The 26,561-nt window shown below is 43.5% G+C and overlaps 1 protein-coding gene across 1 annotated transcript; it reads left to right on the forward strand.

The window, feature by feature from the left end:
* The first annotated feature begins 1,930 nt into the window (after positions 1-1,930).
* Positions 1,931-25,015, forward strand: LOC135532072 (carcinoembryonic antigen-related cell adhesion molecule 1-like). Its single transcript, XM_064959720.1, has 11 exons — positions 1,931-4,693; positions 4,980-5,041; positions 17,830-17,907; positions 18,200-18,538; positions 18,702-18,914; positions 19,126-19,411; positions 19,626-19,889; positions 20,132-20,222; positions 20,322-20,376; positions 20,462-20,688; positions 21,038-25,015. The coding sequence occupies exons 3-7, from the start codon at positions 17,853-17,855 to the stop codon at positions 19,666-19,668; spliced, it is 936 nt and encodes a 311-aa protein (XP_064815792.1). The 5' UTR covers positions 1,931-4,693; positions 4,980-5,041; positions 17,830-17,852; the 3' UTR covers positions 19,669-19,889; positions 20,132-20,222; positions 20,322-20,376; positions 20,462-20,688; positions 21,038-25,015.
* Positions 25,016-26,561: the final 1,546 nt, after the last annotated feature.

Raw genomic sequence — 26,561 nt, forward strand, 5'->3', positions numbered from 1 at the left:
ACTAAATAAATTAAATTAGTTTCTATACACTTTATATATTAAAAAAAATGCTTTAAAGGTTTTTATGACAGTTATAGCACAATTCTGCCTCAAAATTCAGGAAATAAATCTGCTTGATGCAATGTTTCTTATTACTTTTATCAAATCATTACTAATGTGTGAAGTGTAAACAAATCATAAAAATGCTGCTGTAATTCAGCGCAACGCACCGTATAGTTCACAATCACTTTGTCCAGAGCAGCTGTGTGATGCACAAAAATGCCAGTTTATGGAAGTCATTGATTGTCAGAGGGAACAGAGTTTTAATGGATCAGGTGGAGTTATTCACCAGCTATAGAGTGAGTTGTTGTTTATGTTTCTAAGACTGCAGGGTGGGAGATGCAACAATGTCCTTGAGAACAGCAGAAAGTGTGTTGGGGGTCTTTCTCTGGTCTGTAGCAGGTATGTGGTCTGTAGCAGGTATGGTCTCATTCATAATGTTTTAGTAATGTTATTCTGTGTGTTCAGTGACATCGTCTGTTAGGGGCTTCTTCTTTTCTGGAATAGTTGTCTTTCACACCTCACTGAGTAACACTTAGGTCCTTTCTGTGGTTTCCATTCACACTGAGCAAGTAGAGTACGGCAACAAAGTGTGGACAAATGCTGTTAGTGTGAGGAAATGGGTCTGTAATGTATAATCACTATCATGTGTGATTGTGTTTCAGTGTTACTGGGTCAGGATGGCTGGAGAGTGAAGTACCTCACTCAGAGTATCTGTAGTATCCCTTGAAGGGGTCAACAGTAGAGCTGACCTGCTCTTACACATATCCCAGTGGCTATACAATCACAACAACCTTCTGGTTCACTAGAAATGATGCTGAGGGGAATCATGTGACTCTGAGTGATGAACCAGACTACACAGGTCATGTGACGTACTGTAGCAACAAGAAGAATGGCCACACCCTGACAATCAGAGATCTGAGAGAGTGTGACTCAGCTATGTGCAAGTTCAGCTTTATAACAGATCAGACCCTAAGGAAATATAGTGGTGATCCTGGAGTAATTCTGTCTGTCACAGTTACATTCAATTAAGCTAAACTGTTGAATTCCGTTTAGTTCAGTTAAATGTCTTGGTTTGTGTTTGTCTGTATAACATAGGATTTCTTCCATCTGTGCATTATAGTGAATACTAAGTGATAAAGGGATTTACAGTGATAGTTTTTCAGTCACTTTATTAGGATAGTCTGGATAGATGCTCTACAGATGGTCATTCTATCAACACACGTCCTGTTGATAAGTTACTGCTTTTATTTTTTACTGTGTCACAATAGTCTCTTTCTACTATTTCCCCTATACCTTGACACAGCTCTCTCTCCAGAGTGTCCATCCTGACCCTAACTAGGACACACACACCACTGAAAATGAGGACCAGACACTCTGGCAGTAGGTATGTTATAACATATTCATATATGTGTTTATTTTGTATATAATATTTGTGTTTGTGTGTGTGAGTGGGTGACACAGAGAGATGAACACAGAAAGTAGAAGTAAGAGAGAATGCTATAGAGCAGTGTGTAAAGTGCTCATACTGTGTTTCCTTTGTCGCTGTCTCTCTGAGTGTGAAAATCCCCCACAGTGACACGTTCACATCTCTTCAGAGAGACGCTCAGCACTCCGTATATCAGACCATCCAGGGAAGAGAACCACCACAGAACCTGGACTGATAGAACCACCACAGAACCTGGAGGGAAGAGAACCACCACTGAACCTGGAGGGAAGAGAACCACCACAGAACCTGGAGGGAAGAGAACCACCACAGAACCTGGAGGGAAGAGAACCACCACAGAACCTGGAGGGAAGAGAACCACCACTGAACCTGGAGGGAAGAGAACCACCACAGAACCTGGAGGGAAGAGAACCACCACAGAACCTGGAGGGAAGAGAACCACCACAGAACCTGGAGAGAATATAACCACCACAGAACCTGCACTGAAGAGAACCACCACAGAACCTGGACTAAAGAGAACCACCACAGATCCTGGACTAAAGAGAACCACCACAGAACCTGGACTGAAGAGAACCATCACAGAACCGGCACTGAAGAGAACCATCACAGAACCTGCACTGAAGAGAACCATCACAACACATGGACTAAAGAGAACCACCACAGAACCTGGACTAAAGAGAACCACCACAGAACCTGCACTGAAGAGAACCACCACAGAACCTGGACTAAAGAGAACCACCACAGAACCTGCACTAAAGAGAACCATCACAGAACCTGCACTGAAGAGAACCATCACAACACATGGACTGAAGAGAACCATCACAGAACCTGGAGGGAAGAGAACCATCACAACACATGGACTGAAGAGAACCACCACAGAACCTGGACTAAAGAGCTATGGCACCAAACCAAAGCTCGTCCTTACACTCTATTCTCTTGCTAATATATTGTTAGAATATAATGAAGGTTCACCCAAGTTACAAAATGACACATTGATTTCCCTTCCCTTTTAGCAGTCTATGAACATGGTGACATCAGTCCCTGCTTTGGTTTAGTTTCCCCTGACACTGTTTCCACCTGCTAATGCTAAAGCATTCGTGGCACAAATCCCATTCGTCATGTGACTGATAAGAGGCATTTCTCGCATCATTTCGAAATCAATCAAAAGTTTTAAAAAATGCGTTGTGAAGGTCAACAAAGTCACTTCTAGATGATTTGAACATGAGAGAAATCTTAATATCAGTCCCGTGACTTGAATGGGATTTTTGTAAATGTGGGAGTGTTCGACATAGTAGCTGACTTTATAGGCAAGTCGAGATCTACAAATCACCTTGCATGATGAATAACTACTCAATATTATTTATAGATCATTCAGTCAGTCACAATTTACCCATGATACATCAGTTTTGATGTTCTCGAACACTGTCTGAGTGACTGCTGAAGGAAGCCTTCTCTGCATAAGCTTCTTGGTCCCTGACATAGAGTTGGATAGAAGGTACATCTTGACATCTTTGTCATGATGTCTTCTGGAGCAGAATGAGCAGCACCATTGAGGGCTATTTCCATATTAAAGTAGTTAATATCTTCAACTTCCATAAGTTTAATAACAGTCGGTATACCAACTGAAATGGTGTATTCAATGGCTTTAGTCATGCTAAAATGGGCTTTGAAGCAAGTACGCCCTCTATTCAACTCTATTGTCCCTGACTGCTTCAATGTTGTGTCAACCAGACTTCAAACCTCACACTCAGTGTCTATTTATATAGACTTCCAGTAAGTTAACTTGCAACACATCTCCCCTTCACTCTGTAAGTATGCTTGATGATATCTTAAATATGTTTATTTTATCATTTGTTTGTTTCCATGAACTTCTGTATCCTGTTGTGCGCATGGCGATGCTATTGTAATGTATGTTTTGTTTTTCTGTTATTTACAGTATACTCTGTAGATGTATTTCTGCATATTTAATCTGATACAGTATTGTACATGTGGTTACGCATATAATACTTTAGCATGGTATTTTAAGGACTCTGAAAGCAATAGATTGTTGTGGAGACTTGTTTGAAAATGACCTAAAGTAAGACTGAAAGTAACAGTGATTAGGTGGATGCTTCGTAAGAGCTTTAGGAGTAGTATTAACATGAGACACAGAGATGGTGGGTTGTGTTTAGGAGTAGTATTAACATGAGACACAGTGATGGAGGGTTGTGTTTAGGAGTAGTATTAACATGAGACACAGTGATGGTGGGTTGTGTTTAGGAGTAGTATTAACATGAGACAGTGATGGTGGGTTGTGTTTAGGAGTAGTATTAACATGAGACACAGTGATGGTGGGTTGTGTTTAGGAGTAGTATTAACATGAGACACAGTGATGGTGGGTTGTGTTTAGGAGTAGTATTAACATGAGACACAGTGATGGTGGGTTGTGTTTAGTAGTAGTATTAACATGAGACACAGTGATGGTGGGTTGTGTTTAGGAGTAGTATAAACCTAAGACACAGTGACGGTGGGTTGTGTTTAGGAGTAGTATAAACCTAAGACACAGTGATGGAGGGTTGTGTTTAGGAGTAGTATAAACATGAGACAGTGATGGTGGGTTGTGTTTAGGAGTAGTATTAACATGAGACACAGTGATGGAGGGTTGTGTTTAGGAGTAGTATTAACATGAGACACAGTGACGGTGGGTTGTGTTTAGGAGTAGTATAAACCTAAGACACAGTGATGGAGGGTTGTGTTTAGGAGTAGTATAAACATGAGACAGTGATGGTGGGTTGTGTTTAGGAGTAGTATTAACATGAGACACAGTGATGGAGGTTTGTGTTTAGGAGTAGTATTAACATGAGACACAGTGATGGTGGGTTGTGGTTTTGTTGGTTTAAATGCACACACTCAGTATCACTTCCCTGTTCTCCTTTCCTGTCTGTCCTCTGACAGACCTCCTGAGTCATATCAGAAATCTGTATATACACATTAGACTTTACAGAACATGTTCCTCTGTAGCTCAGTTGGTAGAACATGGCACCTGCAACGTTATGGGTTTGGTTCCCAGGACCACCCATTGGTGCTCTAGTCTAGATCACTGAACCTTCAGTACCACTTTGATGCAGCTGATGAGGAGTGATGGTCATGGGTGTGTAAATGGAATGGGTTCTAATTGAATAACATCATGGAACTTTGACCTGTATATACAGAACTCAGAAGGGCAAGGTAGGTCATTAAAATGTTAACGTTATAAATAGTTTAGTCAACACATTGTTTACATGGTTCTGTATGTAGTATAAAAGACCACAGTGAAAATTGACACATTTGTTTAATAAAATAAATATATGCCCAGACTTGTCTTTTACACAATTTCTGTTCTATTACAGTAACAGCCCTTTTCTGGCGTGTTGGTCTGGTTGTCGTGGATGTTAATGTCTTTAATAAACAGGAAGGACAGTTCTGCATCCACTACTTGTGTTCTGACTGCTTTTATAATGTTTCAACACTTCAGGTTTTCACTCACTACTAGACAGTTGACTCACTGTACAAGACCTCTCCTCTTCACTTCACTCTGTAAGTACACTTGACAATATCTTGAAATATAGTTTTAGTTTTGATGTTTTTAGCCAAACATCACATGACTTCCTGTATCTTTGTACTTGTTGGTTTATTTTGAATTTGTTTTGGTTGTTACATCAGGGCCTGTATTCATAAAGTGTCTCAGACGGTCCATATAATTATGATCTAAAAGGCTAAACTGATCCCAGATCAGCTCTCCTACTCTGATACACATTGTGAATACTGACCCTGGACTGTGGTTTCATGTGTTTAGTTTAGTTCAGTTTATTCATTTCCATGTTTAAAACATGATCAGTAGAGTTTGCCAGTAATACCCAGATCTCCATTCAATAGGGTCATGTTCACTGTCATAGTATAACAGGGTCAAGAATAACTGTGTGTGTGTGTGTGTGTGTGTGTACGTGAGTGTGAGAGTGTATGAGTGTGTGTGTGTACGTGTGTGTGTGTGTGTGTGTACATGTGTGTGTGTGTGTACGTTGGACATGTGGTTTCACATAAAGACTTGTGCATGCTATTTTAAGTGCTCTCAGATCAACAGATTGTTGTGGAGACATTTTGAAAATGGCCTAAAGTAAGAGTTTTGAGTGATTGAATGAATGCTTCGTAAGAGCTTTAGGAGTAGTATAGACACAGTTGTGGTGGACTGTGTTTAGGAGTAGTATTAACAAGAGACACAATGATGGTGGGTTGTGTTTAGGAGTAGTATTAACATGAGACACAGTGATGGTGGGTTGTGTTTAGGAGTAGTATTAACATGATACACAGTGATGGTGGGTTGTGTTTAGGAGTAGTATTAACATGAGACACAGTGATGGTGGGTTGTGTTTAGGAGTAGTATTAACATGAGACACAGTGATGGTGGGTTGTGTATAGGAGTAGTATTAACATGAGACACAGTGATGGTGGGTTGTGTGTAGGAGTAGTATTAACATGAGACACAGTGATGGTGGGTTGTGTTTAGGAGTAGTATTAACATGAGACACAGTGATGGTGGGTTGTGTGTAGGAGTAGTATTAACATGAGACACAGTGACGGTGGGTTGTGTTTAGGAGTCGTATTAACATGAGACACAGTGATGGTGGGTTGTGTTTAGGAGTAGGTTTAACATGAGACAGTGATGGTGGGTTGAGTTTAGGAGTAGTGTTAACATAAGACACAGTGATGGTGGGTTGTGTTTAGGAGTAGGTTTAACATGAGACAGTGATAGTGGGTTGTGTTTAGGAGTAGTATTAACATGAGACACAGTGATGGTGGGTTGTGTTTAGGAGTAGGTTTAACATGAGAGAGTGATGGTGGGTTGTGTATAGGAGTAGTATTAACATGAGACACAGTGATGGTGGGTTGTGTATAGGAGTAGTATTAACATGAGACACAGTGATGGTGGGTTGTGTTTAGGAGTAGTATTAACATAAGACACAGTGATGGTGGGTTGTGTATAGGAGTAGTATTAACATGAGAAACAGTGATGGTGGGTTGTGTTTAGGAGTAGTATTAACATGAGACAGTGATGGTGGGTTGTGTTTAGGAGTAGTATTAACATGAGACACAGTGATGGTGGGTTGTGTTTAGGAGTAGTATTAACATGAGACACAGTGATGGTGGGTTGTGTATAGGAGTAGTATTAACATGAGACACAGTGATGGTGGGTTGTGTATAGGAGTAGTATTAACATGAGACACAGTGATGGTGGGTTGAAATGCTGACTAAACGGGTCCTTTCCAACAATGCAGAGTTAAAGATAAAAATACAGTGTATTCAGAAAGTATTCAGACCCCTAAACTTTTCCCACATGTTACGTTACAGCCTTAAAAATGGATTCAATTGTTTTTTCCCCCTCATCAATCTAAACACAATTCTCCATAATAATAAATGCAAAAACAGTTTTTTATACATTTTTGTAAAAAAATGTAAACTGAAATATCACATTTCCATAAGAATTAAGACCTTTTACTCAGTACTTTGTTAAAGCACCTTGGCAGCAACTACAGCCTCGAGTCCTCTTAGGTATGATGCAACAAGCTTGGCAAACTTGTATTTGGTGAGTTTCTGTCATCTTCTCTGCAGATCCTCTCAAGCTCTGTCAGGTTGGATGGGGAGCATCGCTGCACAGCTACTTTCAGGTCTCTCCAGAGATGTTCGATTGGGTTTGTCCTGCCTCTGGCTGGGCCACTGAAGGACATTCAGAGACTTGTCCCGAAGCCACTCTTGCATTGTCTTGGCTGTGTGCTTAGGGTTGTTGTCCTGTTGGGAGGTCCTGAGCGCTCTGGAGCAGGTTTTCATCAAGGATCTCTCTCTACTTTTCTCATCGTTCCCTCAATCCTGCCTAGTCATCCAGTCCCTGCAGCTGAAAAACATCCCCACACCATTATGCTGCCACCACCATGCTTCATCGTAGGGATGTGCCAGGTAACCTCCAGACGTGACACTTGGCTATTGAGGCCAAAGACTTCCATCTTGGTTTCATCAGACCAGAGAATCTCATTTAGGTGCCTTTTGGCAAAGTTCAAGCTGGCTGTCATCTGGCTTCCATCTGGCCACTCTACAATAAAGGCCTGATTGGTGGAGTGCTGCAGAGATGGTTATCCATCTGGAAGGTTCTCCCATCTCCATAGAGGAACACTGGAGCTCTGTCAGGTAGACCATAGAGTTCTTGGTCACCTACCTGACCAAGGCATGTCTCCTCCGATTGCTCCATTCTTCCATTTAAGAATGATGGAGGCCACTGTGTTCTTGGGAACCTTCAATGCTGCAGACATGTTTTGTACCCTTCCCCAAATCTTTGCCTAGACCCAATCCTGTCTCGGAGCTGTACAGACAATTCCTTCATCGTCATGGCTTGGTTTTTTCTCTGACATGAATAGTCAACTGTGGGACCTTATATAGACAGGAATTTACTACAGGTGGACTCCAATCACATTTTAAGGACGATCAATGGAAACATGATACACCTGAGCTCAATTTCGAATCTCATAACAAAGGTTATGAATACTTGTGTAGAATGATGAGGGAAATTGTTCTTTATTCCATTTTAGAATAAGGCTGTAACGTAACAAAATGTCGAAATAGGTAAAGGGGTCTGAATACTTACACTGTATAAATGTTTTGAGGGAAATAGTGACACAAGGAATAAATACAGAGTGAATAACGAATATCAATAACGAGTAAAAATAACATCTGTTTCACAGTACAGAGTTGATGTGCAGGGCTGCGAGGTAATGAGGTGTTTGTGTACATACATATAAGGGAAAGGGGGATACCTAGTCAGCTGCACAACTGAATGCATTCAACTGAAATGTGTCTTCTACATTTAATTCAACCCCTCTGAATCAGAGAGGTGCGTGGGGCTGTACAAATGTGTCAGGACCCGGTTACGAACCCGGGTCTCCGGAGTGAGAAACAGTCACTTAAACAACTGAGCCACGAATAGTCAGCAGAACCCAGAAGATGAGGCAGACACAGCAGTACTTGAGACGGTGTATTTAATAAAGTAAAAAGTGAAGTCCTTCAGGAAAACATGTAACTCCACAAGCTCAAAAGGAATTCCACAAGAACAAGGTAATCCACAAGGTAATCCTCCAAGACAAAAAGGTAAATCCACACGGTGGTAGGTAAAGCATAAAAAGCCTCAAAAGATACTCAAAAATAAATAAACAAGAACAAAAAAACAGAATTCCACAAGAGCGTCCACCGGGATCAACAAGAGTACACAGAATACTAGGGCTGGGTGCTAACATACAAACACAGAGCAAAGAACTGAGGGAAACTAAGGGTTTAAATACAATCAGGGAAAACGAGGCACAGGTGCAAATAATAATGGGGATCAAGGAAAAGCAAAAGGTCAAAAAGCACAATGGGGGCATCTAGTGACCAAAAACCGGAACAACCCTGGCCAAATCCTGACAAAATGGACGTAATCGTCACCCGGGAGCAGTTGTTGTTGTGGGTTAACTGCCTTGCTCAAGGGCAGAACTGCAGAATTTACTGCTTTTGCCAGTTCAGGAAGTCAAAACAGCAACCTTTACTGGCCCAACGCTCTTAACCGCTAGGCTACCTGCTGTCCCATAGGGAGGGGTAAAGTGACTAGGCATCAGGATAGTGAGCATAGAAGTAACATACTGTAGCTCGTCTGGTGGACTTGTGTCACTGGGCAGCACACGGCTGGATTTCCCTTTGTAATCCATGATAGTTTGCAAGCACAGCCACATGCTTCTCTCTTCAGAGCCAGCAGAGTAGGATTCAGCCTTCGTCCTGTATTGACGCGTTTCCGGTTTGATTGCTCATCAGAGGTCATAGCAGAATTTCTTTAACCGTCCGGATTAGTGTCCCGTTCCTTGAAAGCGGAAGCTCTAGCCTTTAGCTCTCTGCAGATGTTGCCTGTAATCCATGGCTTCTGGTTGGTACGTCTGTAGGTCACTGTGGTGACAATGTCGGAGATAAACTTATTAATGAAGTGGTGAATGACGTGATCAATTCCTCCATGTTATTGGATGAATCCCGGAACATATTCCAGTCTGTGCTAGTGAAACAGTCCTGTAGCTGAGCATCCACCTGATCGGATCACTTCTGTATTGAGCGTGTCTCTGGTACATCCTGTTTGCTTTTGCTTGTAGGTAGGAAGCAGGAGGATAAAGGTCTGATTTGCCAAAGGGAGGGCTTTTTATGCATGTGTAGAGTATAGGTGAACTTCAGTTTTGCTGCCCCTAGTTGCACAGGTGAGGTTGAAAAAGGAGTACCCTTTTGGTTCTAGGTAGAATTATTTTTGGTTCCAGGTAGAACCTTTTTGTGTTCCATGTAGAACCCTCTGTGGAAAGTGTTCTACATGGAATCCAAAAATGTTCTACCTGGAAAGATAAAGGGTTTTCAAAGTGTTATCCTATGGGGAGAGCCAAATAACCCTCTAAGGTTCTAAATAGCACCATTTGTTTTCTAAGAGTGTAGACAAATCAACACGATGTATATCCCTGTCCTCGTTCTGCCACGACTCTGAGAAACATATATTACAGTTATTCAGGTCCTGTTGACAGGATAGTCTCGAGCTCTTCCAGTTTGTCGGTCTATTTGATGACCGACGTAATCTCGTCAGGATGCCTGCTCGCTTGACTCTGTTGCCGGGGATCAGGGTCTGGTCCGGAGTAAGCAGAATGTCCAAAGTTGCAGACCTGTTGAAGTAGAAATGTTCATCCAAATCAAGTTTAGTGATCACTGTTCTGATGTTTAGAAGCTGTTTCGGCCAAAGGAAATGATGGCAGAGACATTAAGAACTAAAAAAGTTAAGACGAGCATAAAAAACACAAAATAGTCCACTGCTGCACCATCTCCTTCTATCACCAGCCTCATCTGCTGTACATAAGGGCCAACAGTGTAACAGAATATGATAGCTAATACTACTATAGACATCAGTGTTTGTGTGCTTAAATGTGACTTGGTCAAGTACTAGCCAGTGTTGTGTTTCATTAGTTTATTATGTTGTTATTGACCCAACATTATTGAGGACATTATTATTAGGTTCCAGTACTAAACACAATGGCCAACAGTGGCTGTGTCCCAAATGGCACCCTATTCCCTAAACAGTGTACTACTTTTAACCAGGGCACATAGGGTGCCATTTGGGACACATCCAGTGTAACAGAATATCACCATGGCATTATATTACTGCCCAAATGTATAAGGACATCGTTTGAAGAGAGGAGGCTGCAGTAATGTTGAGATGCCAGTAGGAGGAGCTCTTGTCTAGAACACTGGAACCTTCAGTAGCACTATGATGCAGCTGATGAGGGGTGATGGGATTTAGTCACATTTTGCCTGTTTTAAAAATGTAGGTCCACTGCTCAACATAAGACATATAACTGTGCTGACCTTTGTCCATTTTCAATTTACACTGAAATGCTTCCTATTCACAAGAGACCTCACCATACATAGAATAATGCAGTCCTAAACATTTACATTTAAGTCATTTAGCAGACGCTCTTATCCAGAGCGACTTACAAATTGGTGAATTCACCTTCTGACATCCAGTCAAAGTATAGCCGTGTGTGTGTGTGTGTGTGTGTGTGTGTGTGTGTGTGTGTGTGTGTGTGTGTGTGTGTGTGTGTGTGTGTGGTTTTGCTATCCTTGTGTGGACCAGAAGTCCTGACAAGGACTGTAAAACAAAGTTGGACAGGTGGGTGCATTTCACAGGTCCCCACAAGTAACAAGGCTATTTTTGGTCGAGATTTGGAATAAGAGTTAGGTTTATTGGTTAAGGTTAGGATTAAGATTAGGGTTAGTGGTTCGGTAAAACATATTACTGTCCTGGACTGTTTTGGTCCAGGACAGAAACACAACATGTTGTCTGTGATTGTCATTAGTTTACTCCAATTAGAGGAGGGGTGTCACGCCTTGGTCTTAGTATTTTGTGTTTTAGTTAATTAGTTGGTCAGGCCAGGGTGTGACATGGGTTTATGTTATTGTGTTGTCGTATTGGGGTTTTTGTAGGCATTGGGATTGTGGTTGATTAGGGGTGTGTTTAGTTTAGGTTTGGCTGCCTGAGGCGGTTCTCAATCAGAGTCAGGTGATTCTTGTTGTCTCTGATGGGGAACCGTATTTAGGTAGCCTGGGTTTCACTGTGTATTTCGTGGGTGATTGTTCCTGTCTCTGTGTAGTTTCACCAGATATGCTGTACTTAGGTTTCACGTTCCGTTTTGTTGTTTTGTATTTGTCTCAGTATTTTCATGTAATCGTCATTTGTTTCATTAAAATACATGAGTAACCAACACGCTGCATTTCGGTCCGACTCTCTTTCGACAAACGAAGAACGCCGTTACAGAATCACCCACCACACACGGACCGAGCAGCGTGTTAACAGGCAGCGACAGCAGGAGCAGCGAAGGGAGGTCGTTATGGACAGCAGAAGCATGGAGTATACGACGTGAGAGGAAATAGACAGGTGGGCGGTCGACCCAGAGAGAGTGCCGGAGCCCGCCTGGGATTCGCTGGAGCAGTGCGAAGAGGGCTATAGGAGAAGGGAGTTGGAGAGGCAATCACGACGGTGCAGAGGAAAGCCTGTGAGTCAGGGGGCTCAGAGGGAGAGTGGCTGAGTCAGGAGATAGACTTGAGCCAACTCTCCCTGTTTATCGTGAGGAGCCAAGGAGGAGACCAGAACCGGTGTTGGAGGTGAGCGAAGCAGAGACTGTGAAGGAGTTAATGGGGAAATTGGAGGAGAGAGTAATGACGGAGTTGCTAGTTTGGTGCTTTAGGTATAAGATTCGTCCGACGGAGCGTGTCGGGGATTTAATTGCACCTGGGTCAGCGCTCCATACTAGTCCTGAGGTGCGTGTTAGTCAGCTGGTGAAAAATGTGCCAGCCTAACGCACTAGGCCTCCTGTGTACCTACCTAGCCTTGCACGTCCTGTGCCAGTCCTGCTCTCAGGCTCTCCAGTACACCTTCACGGTCCAATCCATCCTGTGCCACCTTCACACACCAGTCCTCCGATGGTAGCTCCCCGCACCAGGCTTCCTGTGCGTGTCTTCGGTCCTGTACCACCAGTTCCAGTACCACGCACCAGGCCTTCAGTGCGCCTCGCCTGTTCAGCGCAGCCAGCGCTTCCCTCTCTCCTGCGCTGTCGGAGTCTCCCGCCTATTCAGCGCTTTTAGAGCCTTCCTCCTCTACAGCGCTGCTGGAGTCTCCTGTCTGTTCAGCGCTATCAGAGCCTTTCTCCTCTCCTGCGCTCCCGGAGTCTACCGCCTGTTCAGCGCTTCTAAAGCCTTCCTCCTCTACAGCGCTGCCGGAGCCTCCTGCCTGTTCGGAGCAGCCTGAGCTGCCAGTCTGCAAGGAGCTGCCAGTCTGCAAGGAGCGGCCAGAGCTGTCAGTCTGCATGGAGCGGCCAGAGCTGTCAGTCTGCTTGGAGCAGCCAGAGCTGCCAGTCTGCATGGAGCTGCCAGTCTGCATGGAGCTGCCAGTCTGCATGGAGTTGCCAGTCTGCAAGGAGTTGCCAGTCTGCAAGGAGCTGCCAGTCTGCAAGGAGCTGCCAGTCTGCATGGAGCTGCCAGTCTGCATGGAGCTGCCAGTCTGCATGGAGCTGCCAGTCTGCAAGGAGCTGCCAGTCTGCATGGAGCTGCCAGTCTGCTTGGAGCAGCCAGAGCTGCCAGTCTGCATGGAGCAGCCAGAGCTGCCAGTCTGCATGGAGCGGCCAGAGCTGTCAGTCTGCTTGGAGCAGCCAGAGCTGCCAGTCTGCATGGAGCTGCCAGTCTGCATGGAGCTGCCAGTCTGCAAGGAGCTGCCAGTCGGCAAGGAGCTGCCAAAGCTGTTATTCTGCATGGAACAGTCAGAGCTGTCAGTCTGCAAGAAGCCGCCAGAGCTGTCAATCTGCATGAAGCAGCAAGAGCCGCCAGTCAGCATGGAGAAGCCAGAGCTGTCAGTCAGCATGAAGCAGCCAGAGCCGTCAGTCTGCCAGGATCCGCCAGTCAGCCAGACTCTTCCAGATCTGCCAGTCAACCAGACTCTTCCAGATCTTCCAGTCAGCCAGACTCTTCCAGATCCGCCAGTCAGCCAGACTCTTCCAGATCCGCCAGTCAGCCAGACTCTTCCAGATCCGCCAGTCAGCCAGACTCTTCCAGATCCGCCAGTCAGCCAGACTCTTCCAGATCCGCCAGTCAGCCAGACTCTTCCAGATCCGCCAGTCAGCCAGACTCTTCCAGATCCGCCAGTCAGCCAGACTCTTCCAGATCCGCCAGTCAGCCAGGATCTGCCAGAACTGCCAGCCAGCCAGGATCTGCCGGATTCAACTGCCTGGCTGGGCTTCCTCTCAGTGCTGGGCTTCCTTTCAGTGCTGGGCTTCCTCTCAGTGCTGGGCTTCCTCTGTCCCGAGCTGCCCCTCTGTCCCGAGCTGCCCCTCTGTCCCGAGCTGCCCCTCTGTCCCGAGCTGCCCCTCTGTCCCGAGCTGCCCTTCTGTCTCGAGCTGCCCCTCAGTCCAGTGGGGTTCTGGGTGAGGACTACTAGGCCATGGTCGGCGGCGAGGGTGGATTATCCCAGGACGCGTAGGGGAGGAACTATGACATTAATGGAGTGGGGTCCACATCCCGAGCCGGAACCGCCACCATGGACAGACGCCCACCCGGACCCTCCCTATGGTTTTGAGGTGCGTCCGGGAGTCCGCACCTTAGGGGGGGGGGTGGGTTCTGTCACGCCTTGGTCTTAGTATTTTGTGTTTTAGTTAATTAGTTGGTCAGGCCAGGGTGTGACATGGGTTTATGTTATTGTGTTGTCGTATTGGGGTTTTTGTAGGCATTGGGATTGTGGTTGATTAGGGGTGTGTTTAGTTTAGGTTTGGCTGCCTGAGGCGGTTCTCAATCAGAGTCAGGTGATTCTTGTTGTCTCTGATGGGGAACCGTATTTAGGTAGCCTGGGTTTCACTGTGTATTTCGTGGGTGATTGTTCCTGTCTCTGTGTAGTTTCACCAGATATGCTGTACTTAGGTTTCACGTTCCCTTTTGTTGTTTTGTATTTGTCTCAGTATTTTCATGTAATCGTCATTTGTTTCATTAAAATACATGAGTAACCAACACGCTGCATTTCGGTCCGACTCTCTTTCGACAAACGAAGAACGCCGTTACAAGGGGAGGTAGGCTTAGGGGAAAATAATTAAGATTCAGATTGTTTAATAGTCACATGCACAGGTTTGCAGGTGCAATTGCAGGGTACAGTGATAATCTTAGGCTTGGAGCTCCAATATGCAGGACTAGTGAAATAAAATGTTGAAAAATAGTAATGAAAACAATAGAAGTAGAACTAGCACTATATAGATAATAACTCTGGCAGTGATGAATAATGACCATTGGGGTGGAGGCAGAGTAAAGACTGTAGAGGGGGTGAGGTGAAATGACCATAGGGGGAGCAGCAGCATGATCATTGAGTGGAAAATATATTTACAAAAAATATATAAAAACTTAACATGTCTAAATATTTCTATGAATCAAGAATCAACAACTGAGACATAAACTGACCAAGTTCCACAGACATGTGACTAACTGTCACGCCTTGGTCTTAGTATTTTGTGTTTTAGTTTATTAGTTAGTCAGACCAGGGTGTGACATGGGGTTATTATGTATTGTATTTTCGTATTGGGGTTTGTAGTGTTTGGGATTGTAGCTGATTAGGGGTGTGTGTGTGTTGAATAGGTTGGCTGCCTGAGGCGGTTCTCAATCAGAGTCAGGTGATTCTCGTTGTCGCTGATTGGGAACCGTATTTAGGTAGCCTGATTTCGCTTTGCATTTCGTGGGTGATTGTTCCTGTCTCTGTGTTAGTTTCACCAGTCAGGCTGTAATAGGTTTTCGTTCTGTTTGTTGTTTTTGTATTTATTAGTTATTCGTGTATAGTTCGTTCGTTTGTCTTCACTAAATAAACATGAGTAACTTACACGCTGCATTTCGGTCCGACTCTCTTTCAACTAAAGAAGAACGCCGTTACACTAACAGAAAGGGAATAATGTGTCCCTGAACAAACGGGGGTCAAAATCAAAAGTAACAGTCAGTATCTGGTGTGGCCACCAGCTGCATTAAGTACTGCAGTGCATCTCCTCCACATGGACTGCACCAGATTGGCCAGATGATGCTGTAAGATGTTACCTCTCACTTTCACCAAGGCACCTGCAAGTTCCCAGACATTTCTGGGTGGAATGGCCCTAGCCCTCACCCTCCAAACCAACAGGTCCCCGACGTGCTCATTGGGATTGGGATCCGGGCTCTTCGCTGGCCATGGCAGAACACTGACATTCCTGTCTTGCAGTAAATCACACAAAAAAAGAGCAGTATGGCTGGTGGCATAGTCATGCTTGAGGGTCATATCAGGACGAGCCTGCAGGAAGGGTACCACATGAGGGAGGAGGATGTCTTCCCTGAAACGCACAGCGTTGAGATTGCCTGCAATGACAACAAGCTCAGTCCAATGATGCTGTGACACACCTCCCCAGACCATGACGGACCCTCCACCTCCAAATCGATCCCGCTCCAGAGTACAGGCCTCGGTGTAACGCTCATTCCTTTGACGATGAACGCGAATGCGACCATCAACCCTGTTGATACAAAACCGTTACTTGTCAGTGAAGAGCTCTTTTTGCCAGTCCTGTTTGGTCCAGCGACGGTGGGTTTGTGCCCATAGGCGACGTTGTTGCTGGTGATGTCTGGTGAGGACCTGCCTTACAACAGGCCTACAAGCCCTCAGTCCAGCCTCTCTCAGCCTCTTGCGGACAGTCTGAGCACTGATGGAGTGATTGTTCATTCCTGGTGTAACTCGGGCAGTTGTTGTTGCCATCCTTTATCTGTCCTGCAGGTGTGATGTTCGGTTGTACCGATCCTGTGCAGGTGTTGTTACACGTGGTCTGCCACTGCGAGGATGATCAGCTGTCCATCCTGTCTTCCTGTAGCGCTGTCTTAGGCGTCTCACAGTACGGACATTGCAATTTACTGCCCTGGCCACATCTGCAGTCCTCATGCCTCCTTGCAGCATGCCTAAGGCACGTTCACAAGGATGAGCAGGGACCCTGGGCACATCTGCAGTCCTCATGCCTCCTTGCAGCATGCCTAAGGCACGTTCACAAGGATGAGCAGGGACCCTGGGCATCTTTCTTTTGGTGTTTTTCAGAGTCACTAGAAATGCCTCTTTCGTGTCCTAAGTTTTCATAACTGTGACTTTAATTGCCGATAGTATGTAAGATGTTAGTGTCTTAACGAACGTTCCGCAGGTGCATGTTGATTAATTGTTTATGGGTCATTGAACAAGCATAGGAAACAGTGTTTAAACCCTTTACAATGTAGATCTGTGAAGTTATTTGCATTTTTACAAACTATCTTTCAAAGACAGGGTCCTGAAAAAGGGACTTTTCTTTTTTGCTGAGTTGATATGACATATATGATGTATACTGTATATATATTAATATATATGAAATATAATGTGTATATATATATATATTAATATATATGAAATATAATGTGTATATATATATATATTTAAATTTGATATATATTGTATATATTTACAAAAATTATAAATAGGGAATTTGAAAGATTCAGACAATTACATTGATTGAAGCCACAATCTATCTGCAATATTGAAGATGAGCTACCAACCTTAAAAATAAGTGTGTGTGTCACTTGCTGTTTATCCTCACAGCTTGGTGATAACAGTTATCATTCAACCTGGTGGTCAGTCTTTAGGCTTCTGTACAGCTTGGTGATAGCAGTTATCATTGAACCTGGTGGTCAGTCTTTAGGCTGCTGTACAGCTTGGTGATAGCAGCTATCATTCAACCTGGTGGTCAGTCTTTATGCTGCTGTACAGCTTGGTGATGGCAGCTATCATTCAACCTGGTGGTCAGTCTTTAGGCTGCTGTACAGCTTGACGGACCGTAAAAGATGGAACATTTTTCCTCCTATATTTGTGGTTCTGAGACTAAAACAGCTTCAGAACGATCAATGTAGAAATATGTTTACAGAAAAACAGATCTGTTCGATAAGCGATTATTGTTGTTGTTGTTGACGATGATGACTTTATTGTATCCATTAGGACATTGTTTTGCATCAAACATCATGTCATCTTAAATAGACAGATGTAGACAGACATGCAACACATCACACACATTACATACAGACAGTATTCACATAGACAACCATGTAGCACAACACAACACAATATGAGCCTGGTTCATTTTCAGTAATGAGGCCCTGGACCCCATTTACAGTTTCTACTTCATTGTATCAGGTGGAGTTATTCACCAGCTATAGAGTGAGTTGTTGTTTATGTTTCTAAGACTGCAGGGTGGGAGATGCAACAATGGCCTTGAGAACAGCAGGAAGTGTGTTGGTGGTCTTTCTCTGGTCTGTGACAGGTCTGGTCTCATTCATTATTTGATATGTTTGTCAATCTACAGGCATTTGTAAAATATTAAAATTACATTTGTGTTTTATTATTCTGTTGTGTTCTGTTAGGCGTCTCCAGTTCACTTCAGTAGTTATATTTCACACCTCTCTTACCTTACCGAATGATGCGTATGTGTTTTCTCAACACACTCGACTCAACTCAGCAACTATGGCAACAAAGTATGGACAAAGCCTATACTGTTAGTGTGAGCCAATTGGCATTGGCTTAATGTAATACCCTTGTGTTCTGTGACTGTTCAGTTGTACTGGGGCAGACTGGCTGGAGTGTGACTTACACCACTCAGAGTATCTGTGCCTTGAAGGGGTCAACAGTGGAGCTGACCTGCTCTTACACATATCCCAGAGGTCATAAAGTCACATCAACCTTCTGGTTCACTAAAATGGAGACTGGTATAGAACCTGAAGATATAGGTCAGAATGCAGGTCGTCTGGAGTATCATGGGGATAAGAAGAAACACTGTAACCTGAGAATCACAGACCTGAGAGAGAGTGACTCAGCTACGTACAAGTTCAGATTTATAACAGATCAGACAAGAGGGAAATATTATGGCGAACCTGGAGTCACTCTGTCTGTCACAGGTACAGTTACATTCAATATAGTTAAACTGTTGAATTCCATTTTGTTCTGGAAAATTGTCTTGGTTTGTGTTTATGTCTGTATAACATAGGATTTCTTCCATCTTTGTATTAGAGTGATAAGTCAGTGATAAAGGGATTTACAGTGATATTGTTTTTTCTCCAGGTCTTCAGGTGAAGGTGACTGGTGGACATCAGGATAAGACACTGACCTGTATCACCACCTGTACTCTGACTGACAACCCCACCTACATCTGGTACAAGAACGGACACAAAGTAAAGGAGGACACTTCCAGCCTGGACTCAGACTCCTTTAGTGATGCAGACAGTTACTCCTGTGCTGTAAAAGGCCATGAGGGTCTCCACTCTCCTGCAGTGTGTAAGTGTGGACTTTTTATACACATTTCATATGAATACAATGTTGTTTCAGGTTGTGAGACTAATGTCCATAAATCCTTGAAATGTTCATCTTCAACAAGAGGGAAAATCTAAAAGTTATTTTGTGGAAAAGTACAATTGTGGAACATGTATGTAATATTTACAACTGACCTAATTTGTTCTCTTTTTAAATCCACTGTCTTTTACATCAGATGGACCAAGGAACACCTCAGTGTCAGTCAGTCCCTCTGGTGACATAGTGGAGGGCAGTTCAGTGACTCTGACCTGCAGCAGTGATGCCAACCCTCCTGTCCAGAGTTACACCTGGTTGTACAGGAAGAATGGAGGTCACTATCAGAGTATCTCCAATCAGAACACAGTACCACATCATGTCTTCAATCAAATCAAGTCATCTGACACTGGAGAGTACGACTGTGAGGCCTGGAATGGGATGAAGACAGGGAGGGCTGAGACTATCAACATCGATGTGAAATTTGAGTAAAATACAGCTCAGTATTGGAATGCTAACGTTGCAAAAACATAGTAATTTAAAAAAGTAGTCCATAGCATCTCCAAATGTGTTATTGTTGATGTTTTGTGTGTCTAGTTCTAGATAGTTCTCAGAGGATTTCATTTTGACATGACATGTGATGTGAAGTTGTAATATAATATAACTACTGTTTTAATGCTCTGACAAATTTTATTTTACCAGATGGCTCAAGGAACACCTCAGTGTCAGTCAGTCCCTCTGGTGAAATAGTGGAGGGCAGTTCAGTGACTCTGACCTGCAGCAGTGATGCCAACCCACCTGTGGACAAATACACCTGGTACAAGAAGAACGTAGCCTCACCAAAAGCATCAGGACAGAGTTACAGCATCACTAACATCATCTCTGAGGACAGAGGAGAATATTACTGTGAGGCAGAGAATACAATAGCATCTAATAACTCTACAGCTCTGATGATTAGTGTAGCAGGTAAAGTTACATCTTCAACACAAAGCTACATGTTTCAATCTAATCTCACTATACTTTGGATTATTACACCTTAGTTTATAACTATATTATTATATTTAGAACTATAACTATAAATTTATAACTATAACTATATTGGGTTATAAGATTCCTTTAACAAGTATTGGAGTAATGTCCTGTATTTAAGTATATTTTTAGTATATTATATCATGCAATGTACTCATATCATCTGTATTATATTATAGGGAAACAAACTTCAGTTCTGACTGCAGCTGTAGGAATCATAGTGGTTGTTCTGGTTCTCATCCTCTGTCTCTCTGGACTCATGTGGTTCAGGTGAGTGAAAATGCACATTTTCATGTTGTTCATTATTTAAACGTAGCAGTCTGTTTTTTTTGTTAACTTCATTAATTAATTAATTAATGTGCAAAACAGGAAGAAGGCCTCCAAATCCACCTCTGACACAAGAGACAAAGCAGACGTTGGACAGGTGAGTCTGTTGGAATCAGAAGATGACTGTGTATTCTTTGTGGAACATTTTCTTCCTCATGTTGTCTGTCCTCTCTTCCCATCAGCGAGACTCTAGTCCAGTGTATGACAACGTCTCAAACATGGCCATGAGCCCTCCAGACAACCCCACAGACAACCAGGATGACATTCACTACGCCAGCGTCCACTTCTCTCACTCCAAAAACCAGGAAGTGCCTCTGTACTCCACCATCCAGCTGCTTCAACCCCAGAAAGAGGAAGAAGATGTCCAGTACTCTGCTCTGAAGATCAACAGCTCCACTGCTGACACCTGGTGAGCATATTCTGCATGAACGTCATTCATATGCTGCTGCTTATTGTAGGAGATGTCATCAATATGCAAAACAGTTGACCCCTAGTGACCACTAGTGATGTCATTTCCTAACACTTGTCTATTCCCCAAAATACCAACCCAACAATGGACATCTCAATACAATTACATGTCTATAATGTGGTAGTGATTTGATGATGGTTTTAAGGAAATGTTCTCTGTGTTACAAATGGCTGCCTATTCCTTATTTAGTGAGCCCCACAGGCCCTTGTCAAAGTAGTGCACTTTAAGAGGTATAGGGTGCCACCATTTGGGACGCAGACTTTGTTTCATTTCTGTTTCTCTGCTTCAGACCGGCAGCAACACAAGCATCTGAGGAGAACCCATCTGTTCTCTACAGCACAGTCAACAAACCCAGAACCATGAAGACCGGAACATTACAGAACCAAGAAAACCTGAACAGAACTAACCCCGAACCAAAAAGACCTGAACAGAACAAACCCAGAACCAAGAAGACCTGAACACAACCAAACCAGAACCAAGAAGACCTGAACATTACAAACACAGAACCAAGAAGACCCGAACATTACAAACCCAGAACCAAGAAAACCTGAACAGAACTAACCCGGAACCAAGAAGACCTGAACAGAACTAACCTAGAACCAAGAAGACCTGAACAGAACTAACCCAGAACCAAGAAAACCTGAACAGAACTAACCCGGAACCAAGAAGACCTGAACAGAACTAACCTAGAACCAAGAAGACCTGAACAGAACTAACCCAGCACCAAGAAAACCTGAACAGAACTAACCCAGAACCAAGAAAACCTGAACAGAACTAACCTAGAACCAAGAAGACCTGAACAGAACTAACCCAGAACCAAGAAAACCTGAACAGAACTAACCCAGAACCAAGAAAACCTGAACACAACAAGTTTAACAAAAACCTTGTATATCTGGACCTGTATATAATAACTAAGTGGTATAATAAGCAATAAGGTCAGAGGGGGTGTGGTATATTGGCCTATATACTGTACCACGGCTAAGGACTGTTCTTAAGCACGACACAACGCAGAGTTCCTGGATACAGCCCTTAGCTGTGGTATATTGGCCTATATACTGTACCACGGCTAAGGACTGTTCTTGAGCACGACACAACGCAGAGTTCCTGTATACAGCCCTTAGCTGTGGTATATTGGCCTATATACTGTACCATGGCTAAGGACTGTTCTTAAGCACGACACAACGCAGAGTTCCTGGATACAGCCCTTAGCTGTGGTATATTGGCCTATATACTGTACCACGGCTAAGGACTGTTCTTAAGCACGACACAACGCAGAGTTCCTGGATACAGCCGTTAGCTGTGGTATATTGGCCTATATACTGTACCACGGCTAAGGACTGTTCTTAAGCACGACACAACGCAGAGTTCCTGGATACAGCCGTTAGCTGTGGTATATTGGCCTATATACTGTACCACGGCTAAGGACTGTTCTTAAGCACGACACAACGCAGAGTTCCTGGATACAGCCCTTAGCTGTGGTATATTGGCCTATATACTGTACCACAGCTAAGGACTGTTCTTAAGCACGACACAACGCAGAGTTCCTGGATACAGCCCAAAGCTGTGGTATATTGGCCTATATACTGTACCACGGCTAAGGACTGTTCTTAAGCACGACACAACGCAGAGTTCCTGGATACAGCCCTTTGCCGTGGTGTATTGGCCTATATACTGTACCACGGCTAAGGACTGTTCTTAAGCACGACACAACGCAGAGTTCCTGGATACAGCCCTTAGCTGTGGTATATTGGCCTATATACTGTACCACGGCTAAGGACTGTTCTTAAGCACGACACAACACAGAGTTCCTGGATACAGCCCTTAGCTGTGGTATATTGGCCTATATACTGTACCACGGCTAAGGACTGTTCTTAAGCACGACACAACGCAGAGTGCCTTGATACAGCCGTTAGCCGTGGTATATTGGCCTATATACTGTACCACGGCTAAGGACTGTTCTTAAGCACGACACAACGCAGAGTGCCTTGATACAGCCGTTAGCTGTGGTATATTGGCCTATATACTGTACCACGGCTAAGGACTGTTCTTAAGCACGACACAACGCAGAGTTCCTGGATACAGCCCTTAGCCGTGGTATATTGGCCTATATACTGTACCACGGCTAATGACTGTTCTTAAGCACGACAGAACGCAGAGTTCCTGGATACAGCCCTTAGCTGTGGTATATTGGCCTATATACTGTACCACGGCTAAGGACTGTTCTTAAGCACGACACAACGCAGAGTTCCTGGATACAGCCGTTAGCTGTGGTATATTGGCCTATATACTGTACCACGGCTAAGGACTGTTCTTAAGCACGACACAACGCAGAGTTCCTGGATACAGCCCTTAGCTGTGGTATATTGGCCTATATACTGTACCACAGCTAAGGACTGTTCTTAAGCACGACACAACGCAGAGTTCCTGGATACAGCCCTTAGCTGTGGTATATTGGCCTATATACTGTACCACGGCTAAGGACTGTTCTTAAGCACGACACAACACAGAGTTCCTGGATACAGCCCTTAGCTGTGGTATATTGGCCTATATACTGTACCACGGCTAAGGACTGTTCTTAAGCACGACACAACGCAGAGTTCCTGGATACAGCCCAAAGCTGTGGTATATTGGCCTATATACTGTACCACGGCTAAGGACTGTTCTTAAGCACGACACAACGCAGAGTTCCTGGATACAGCCCTTTGCCGTGGTGTATTGGCCTATATACTGTACCACGGCTAAGGACTGTTCTTAAGCACGACACAACGCAGAGTTCCTGGATACAGCCCTTAGCTGTGGTATATTGGCCTATATACTGTACCACGGCTAAGGACTGTTCTTAAGCACGACACAACACAGAGTTCCTGGATACAGCCCTTAGCTGTGGTATATTGGCCTATATACTGTACCACGGCTAAGGACTGTTCTTAAGCACGACACAACGCAGAGTGCCTTGATACAGCCGTTAGCCGTGGTATATTGGCCTATATACTGTACCACGGCTAAGGACTGTTCTTAAGCACGACACAACGCAGAGTGCCTTGATACAGCCGTTAGCTGTGGTATATTGGCCTATATACTGTACCACGGCTAAGGACTGTTCTTAAGCACGACACAACGCAGAGTTCCTGGATACAGCCCTTAGCCGTGGTATATTGGCCTATATACTGTACCACGGCTAATGACTGTTCTTAAGCACGACAGAACGCAGAGTTCCTGGATACAGCCCTTAGCTGTGGTATATTGGCCTATATACTGTACCACGGCTAAGGACTGTTCTTAAGCACGACACAACGCAGAGTTCCTGGATACAGCCGTTAGCAGTGGTATATTGGCCTATATACTGTACAACGGCTAAGGACTGTTCTTAAGCACGACACAACGCAGAGTTCCTGGATACAGCCGTTAGCAGTGGTATATTGGCCTATATACTGTACCACGGCTAAGGACTGTTCTTAAGCACGACACAACGCAGAGTTCCTGTATACAGCCGTTAGCTGTGGTATATTGGCCTATATACTGTACCACGGCTAAGGACTGTTCTTAAGCACGACACAACGCAGAGTTCCTGGATACAGCCGTTAGCAGTAGTATATTGGCCATAAACCACAAACCCCTGAGATGCCTTATTGCTATTATAAACTGGCTACCAACATCAATAGAAAAGTAAAAAAGTATTTTTGCGTCATACCCGTGCTTTATTGTCTGATATACCAACACAATCTCACACTCCATTTGTGCAAATATGAACAAAAACTATTTCAGCAGATTTCATGTTTTTTTGCGTTTTTGTGTGGATTAATTCATGGGAAAAGACACTCCTTTTTTAGCGATTTAATTTTTTGCAAAATACACACATTTTGTGCGACTTCATTCATAGGAAAATACATTTTTTGGCGGCAAACTTTTCAAAATGATCAGAGCAATGGTCACGACTTCTAAAGAAGGTAACTCCTCTCCCCAACGATCCATTTTTCCTTTTCTGTTTGTTTTGTCTTTGGTTCTTTTTCACACCTGGTTTCATTTACATTAATTTCTGTGTGTATAAGGGTAACCTGTTGCCTGCCTAAGTTTGTGCGGGATTAGTCTTTTTATTTGATGTGCTCAGTGTTATTTGTTTTCACGGTTACGTAAGTGTATATAGTGTCAGAACTGTGTTTGTTCCTCCATGCGTTTGCACGGGTTCTCTGTTACGAGGGCGTTGTCCTTTTCGATTGTGCCATTCCAGTGTTGGTGGACGGTCTTATTAAAGCATGCTTCTCAGGCATCCCTGCTCTCCTGCGCCTGACTCCTACACCTGTCACCTAGACGCACCTTATCACAGCAATGCATGATGAGCAATGGTGTTTTTTGTCTGATATACAGTACACACTTCTGAAATGTTGTTTCAACCAATCGGCATCCAGGAACCAAACTACCCAGGATCATATCGGTAGTCCCAGCAGTTGGTAGAGCCATGCTAGGGTAGAGTTGTAAATTAGAGTAGGAGTGCTGATCTAGGGTCGGTTTTGCCTTTTAAACTATGATGAACATGAAAAGGTGCTTAAAAAATATATATTTTTCAAGTTAATTTTCAAAAAATATATTTACAGCAAACACAATCTGATTACAGGAATCTTTGACAAATAAACTTGAATTTATGAACAACTTAATTGTTGTTGTTTTTAACTTGTTTTAACAGTATCTTTAGTTGAGAGAAAAATAAAAGCTTTTCAAATATATATTTTTTAAATCAACAACCAAAACAATGTGTAAACTACAGAGCCCTGGAGGTGACATTGACTGAGATTTGTATTTTCAACACGAGTAATATAACGTGCTTATGATTTATAAAATGAGTTCACAAATTATAAAACATAATAATTAATTACTCAAATGTGTGCATGAATTTATATTAACCTCTTGGAACTCCCCATCCCGGATCCGGGATCGTGACTAAAGCCTCAGGCTCATTAGCATAACGCAACGTTAACGATTTCTGAAAATCGCAAATAAAATGAAAATAATGCGTCTGCTCTCAAGCTTAGCCTTTTCTTAACAACACTGTCATCTCAGATTTTCAAAATATGCTTTTGAACCATAGAAATTGACTAATTTGTGTAAGAGTATGCAAAGCTAGCATTGCATTTTGAGTAGCATTTAGCACGCAACATTTTCACAAAAACCAGATAACCAAATAAATAAAATCATTTACATTTGAAGAGCTTCTGATGTTTTCAATGAGGAGACTCTCAGTTACATACCAAATGCGCAGTTTTTCCTGAAAGCGTCTGTGTGTAGGAGAAATCGTTCCGTTTTCTACATTGCGTCTGGCTACCGAAACGAACCGAAAATTCAGTCACCTACAACGTAAAACTTTTTCCGAATTAACTACATAATATCGACCGAAACATGGCAAACGTTGTTTGGAATCAATCCTCAATGTGTTTTTTCACATATCTCTTCATTGATATGCAGTTCGTGGAAGCTTGCTTTCCTCTCTGTATCCCATGGAAAAATACTGGCAGCTGCCTTTTGCGCACCAATTTCGCGCAGGACACCGGGCGGACACCTGGTAAATGTGGTCTCTTATGGTCAATCTTCCAATGATCTGCCTACAAATACGTCACAATGCTGCAGACACCTTGGGGAAACGACAGAAAGGGCAGGCTCATTCCTCTCGCATTCACAGCCATATAAGGAGACAATGGAAAACAGAGCCTCAAAAATCCTGCTCATTTCCTGGATGCCGTCTCATCTTGGTTTTGCCTGAAGCTCACGTTCTAGGGCACGCACAGAAAATATCTTGGTAGTTCTGGACACGTCAGAGTGTT

The sequence above is a fragment of the Oncorhynchus masou genome, chromosome 5, assembly GCF_036934945.1.
Source record: "Oncorhynchus masou masou isolate Uvic2021 chromosome 5, UVic_Omas_1.1, whole genome shotgun sequence".
NCBI lineage: Eukaryota > Metazoa > Chordata > Actinopteri > Salmoniformes > Salmonidae > Oncorhynchus > Oncorhynchus masou.

Bases quoted from the DNA above. Each gene is read 5' to 3' on its own strand.
- LOC135532072 (XM_064959720.1), top strand. From the start codon at position 17,853: ATGGCCTTGAGAACAGCAGGAAGTGTGTTGGTGGTCTTTCTCTGGTCT. The intron at 17,908-18,199 runs GTCTGGTCTCAT...GTGACTGTTCAG, and splicing joins CTTTCTCTGGTCTGTGACAG to TTGTACTGGGGCAGACTGGC. The intron at 18,915-19,125 runs GTAAGTGTGGAC...CTTTTACATCAG, and splicing joins TCTCCACTCTCCTGCAGTGT to ATGGACCAAGGAACACCTCA.